Below are 5,194 nucleotides of genomic sequence, written 5' to 3'. Positions count from 1 at the left end.
TATTCCTGGGGCCTTATTTTTTGCTATTTTCTTCAAAGCAGCTTGAACTTCTTCCTTCATCACCATAGGCTCTTGCTCATTTGTTTCATGAAATTCTTCTATGTCTGCCAATTTATTTCGATACAGTGACTCAGTATATTCTTTCCAACTTCTTTTAATACTTTCTGGATCATTTAATATTCTGCCTAAAGTATCCTCCATTTTTAAATAATCTTCTGTTGTTTTTTCAAGCATCTGCTTTGAGGAAAATATGAGGCATCTGACTATGCTGCCACCTTGGACCATACACAAGATATATTATTACTGGAATTCAATTAGTAAGATATTTCATGCTTTACTTAGAATGTTTTTATGTACTTTAAGTCAGAACTAGGTCATAACTGACCCTCCAGAAGGTTTTCAGAGGCATTAATTTCCCTATCTTTCTCCCAAGTAGCCACTGATAGGTTATAACCATGTGCTTTTGAGTTGGCAATGAAAATCCTCACAACCTGGCCACCAGAGCTTGATTTCCCTTACAATTTAAGACCAAAAACAAACACCCGCCCCTCCCCTCAAAAAATCCCACAAGAAACAATCAACAGAAATATCACAAATAGAACTATAACCCCAACTCAATCAGATACAGATGACAATTTTAAAACACTGAGCATCAAATGGAAGGTTAAAGGGATGGAAATACTGAGTGGAAGGACTATAAAAAAATGGTAGATGGGGAATATTGTGACCCATCACTGCTCTGTGATCGTGTTCATTATGGCTATATTTATACAAAGCAAACTGTATTTTCAGTTGAGGAGCAATGGAAGACAACTTTACGGAACTTACAAGATACAGAGATAATGGGTAAACAAATCTGAAATGAAACAAGTGATGAGAACTTAAGTCAGATAAAAACAACTCAGAGGAAATAGACAACTGAATCTTGATCTTGGGGTAGGACTATACACCAGTGGTGATGCTTGATCATATGAACAGGATAAACTCATTGAATAGTAAAATCACAGAGCAATCCTCAGCTGTTCCCTACTCAGCTAGACTTCATCATCTAACAAGTAAAAGGCTCCACCATCTGGTGTTGGCAAGCAGAATCATTCATTCCACAGCAAAGTTAATAATTAGGTAGGGACCCTCTTCAACCAATCACCCAGTAAAGTAAAGAGCATTCATCAAAATTACCACACCTTCCCCATAGCCCCTGATGGAGGCCCATGAACCAAAGTGTCTCCCTATTTTCCAACTCGTTAAAACTCACAAGTAGGCACTTTCTCACTGCCTTGCCCCTCTGAGCACAGTGGATCAGAAGTATCCTACTCCACCCAGCCATCCATGCCTAGCGCCTGTGGACCTAGTGGTACCCCTTCCTCCCGTCAGGTGTCCATGCCAGGGGCCTTCAAACCAGCGGCACTCCTTCCTCTGCCCAGCCACCTGCACCAGGGGCTAGCTGATTAGCAGTGCCTGCCAGATTTAACCAATGTGGACCAATGGCATCTTCAACAGATGCAGCTCAGGATGTACATGCTCACCAGGTTGTGCCCAACCAGGCTGTGCCAAGAAATCTGGAGGACAATTATCTGGCCAAGTGACTGGAAGAGATCCATATTTATTTCCGTTTCAAAGAAGGTGATCCAAAAGTGTAGACATTATAAAACAGTATCATTAATATCACATGTAAGCAAAATCCTGGTGAAAATTATGCAGAAATGACTGTAATAGCACATTGACAGAAAACTGCAACATAAACAAGCTGGGTTCAGAAAAAAGCCGTGGCAGTAGGGACATTATAGCCAATGTTAGATAGATCTAAGCTGAGAGCAGAGAAAACCAGAGCAATGTCTATGTGTGTTTCATTGACTCTGCAAAGGCATTTGACTGTGTAGATCACAAAAAATTGTAGCTAAGCTTGAGAAGAACGGGAATTCCACCCACTTGATTGTGCTCATGTGAAACCTATACCTGCAACAGCAAGTGGTTGTTGGAAAAGAGCAAGAAAATACTGCATGGTTCAAGATCACGAAAGGTGTATGTCAGGGATGCATGCTATCTCCTTACTTTATAAATCTATATGAAGAACGATCATTCAGGAGGCTGGGCTTTGTGAGAAAAAAATGTGGCATCAGAATTGAAGGAAGACTCATCAACAACCTGCATTATGCAGATGACACAACCTTGCTTGCTGAAACTGAGGTGAACTGCGTGTTTGGTGCAGATGGCCATGGACTGCAGTCTTCAATAATCAACCTAAAGAAAACAAAGATTCTCACCATTGGGCCAAATGGTAGCATCATGACAGACAGAGACTGAGTTTGTTAAAAATTTCAGCTTGCTTGGTTCCATAATCAACATTCTTGGCACCAACAGTCAGGAAATCAAAAGACAAATTACATTATGTAGGGTTACTCTGGGGCAAATGTGTCTTCAGGACTTGGCTGCATGACTTGCATGTAAGGCGTGCCAAGGAGGAGGACTGCAAATAGTTCTTGTACATCCTGGGACATGTACTTCCTTGAAGACAGAAGTCGATATTCTTGTTCTTCATAAAGTTGTTGTGAGTATAAGAAAACAGTTAAAGAATACAAAGAAGTCTTGCTTAAATAAATGTCTTATCTATCAGTGTACTTGGCCCATATTAACCCAATGAAGTAATTTTTTTATATGAAGTAATTTTTTAAAATTATTCTGTTGCTCTTTAATACTTTGGAAATGTCTCTGACATCTTTTGATTTCTTGACAATTGGTACCAAGGGTGTTGCTGGTCATGGATCCATGTAAGAGTAGATTGTTGACAATTTCAATATTTTCTTCATCTATCATGATTGGCCCAGTGGTTAGAATGTATTATTGATGTTAAGATGTAATCTATAATGAAGCAGTCCTTGCTCTGCAGCAAGCATTTTAATTCCTCTTCACTCTCAACCAGGAAAGTTGGGTCATCTCCATGAATAAGCAGGTGTCTGACGAGTCCTCTCATCCTGATGTCACATTCTTCTTTGTAAAGTTCAGTTTCTCGAATAATTTGCTCAGTGTACAGATTGAATAGGTATGGAGAAAGGAAACAGCCTTGACAAGAATTTTGCTTACTTTTAAGCCATGCTGTGTTCCTCTGCTCTGTATGCACAGTAGCTTCTTGGTTTAGGTGTAGATTTTGCACTAGAATGAAAATAGCTATTTTGTAATGATTTTTTTAAATTGAGTACTTGATTTTGTTGGTTTTCATCTCTTGAGATTATGATATGATTTTTCTATTTATTCAGATGGGGTAATAAATGCTACTACAATGCATATTCTTTGGATAAAAACACATTGGTTATATTTTTCCTAGGATATTTAAATCTAAGTTCAAATTTCTTTATGCATTTTGGTATAATGGTTATTCTAAGCTAAATAAAGGGGGGGAAAAACCAAAACAACTGAGATAGAGGATCTGACTTCTTTTATATTACTTAGACTGTTGTTGCATACTGTTGAGATGGAACCGACCCACAGCTGACCTTCCAGTGGATTTTCAAAGACAGTAAATTGCACACGAGGAGACTGTCCATCGCCTCCCACAAAGCACTGGTGGATTTGAACTGCTGATCTTTGAGATAGCAGCCCAGTTTCTTTCTTATTTGTTTTTAGAACTTACCATTAATACACCTAGAATTTCTCTGGAGGAACATTTTTAATCATCCAACCAATTTCTCAACTGTTACGGAACTATTGCATTTTCTGTTTCTTCTTTTGTCTGTTTCTAAAAGTTGTGCTATTCTACGAGTTTGAACATGTCAAATTTTCAAATGTATTAACAATTTCACAATATTTTATTATCTTTAGGATGTTCAGGAGGCATAGCATATATATTATACAAATGATGAGCCATAAACTTTTAGATTTTTCTCTCTAGCCTTAGCCATATTAGTCACAATATTAAGTGGCAGGTTGTTGTTGTTACTGGGGTTTTTTTCTACCAGTTTATTTACAAAATTCAAATACAAATTTGAACACATCCTTTCAATTTCCCTTACTCACCCCATCTGTTGTTATTGTTGATTGTTGTGGAATTGAGCATGACTCATAGCACCCCTATGAACAAAAGGCCTGAAGTCTTTACATAACGTCATTTTTCAAAGTTCATAGTTTCCAGAGGCATGTTGTTTAGGAAGTGGATGCCACTCTCACTTCCAAACATGGCAGATGGGTTCAGTACTACTAAGAAAGACGGCCATCAAGAACCCTCTAAGTCTGGAACAAATACTTTTTTCCACCTCTTCTTTGTCTCAGCGCTTGAGTATAGAACCAACAGGCAGGAAGCCGCTGGCACTGAAGACATGATGCCCAGCGGGCTGAAGCCCTCTCCCTTTGCCTCTGTACATAACGGGGACTGGGACGGCACACCCAGCCCCCACCAAGACAAGGAGGGTACAACTACTCTTTTTTCCCCCTTTGGCAGTACAGTTCATTTCAGGTTCGTTTATTCATTAGACACAAGGGGAGGCGGGAAAGCATAAAGATAGTACCTGTTATCAAGACTCGGTGCTTTGAGGAGCAAAAGTATCTGGTAAAGAAATAAATACAACCTCATGAGACAGATTTCACTCTGTTCACGATACAGAGATCCACATGATGCTGAGGAAGCAGAAAGGAAAGGTGATCTTCATTTTCTTTCAGAATTGATTTCCATGTGTTGGTGAGACTGGTAGAGTAGTAAGAGTTGAAGACTGAGAAACATGTCATGAATGGATTTATGCCACATTAAAAAGTTCCATGTAGTGTATGATGAGGTGGCACCAAAAGCTTTAAAATAATCTGATTTGCATTTTATAAAGTTAAAAATGGGAAACGATACATATTTAGTAATTTTAATAATTTAAAATTATCTAAATATACACTCCTATCAAGTAACAATTTAAAAAAAAACAAAACCTTTAATCTAAGTTTTAAAAACTATAGGACAGGACATGGGAAGCTTCTCATAGTTTTCCCAAGTGAGTATCACAGATTAGGAAGGAAGAAAAGTGTGACCAAACATTGCATACCTATAACAAGACGCTCCATAGGGACACTCAGGGCGGTCATCAACTTCATCCTGACATGTGACGTTTACACCTCCATAATCACTATCACCAGGGTGGCTGAAGTGTTCGAAATGGACAGGATTTTTCCTATTGGGGCGATAAATACATGGTGAAAAAAAATTTTTTTACAGGATATT

The 5,194-nt window shown here is 38.6% G+C and overlaps 1 protein-coding gene across 1 annotated transcript in view; it reads right to left on the bottom strand.

Moving 5' to 3' along the window:
- The window catches only part of APLF (aprataxin and PNKP like factor), a 128,463-nt gene that overhangs the window by 38,529 nt on the left and 84,740 nt on the right, over positions 1 to 5,194 (bottom strand). The window contains 1 exon segment of the mRNA XM_006881042.1: positions 5,019 to 5,144. Within this exon segment, the coding sequence (XP_006881104.1) occupies positions 5,019 to 5,144 (126 nt within the window).

The sequence above is a fragment of the Elephantulus edwardii genome, unplaced genomic scaffold (genome assembly GCF_000299155.1).
Source record: "Elephantulus edwardii isolate Elephantulus edwardi_28Jun2011 unplaced genomic scaffold, EleEdw1.0 scaffold00011, whole genome shotgun sequence".
In the NCBI taxonomy this organism is placed as follows: domain Eukaryota; kingdom Metazoa; phylum Chordata; class Mammalia; order Macroscelidea; family Macroscelididae; genus Elephantulus; species Elephantulus edwardii.
Note: the sequence above shows the minus strand (reverse complement) of the source record. Positions and strands in the feature narration are given on the sequence as shown.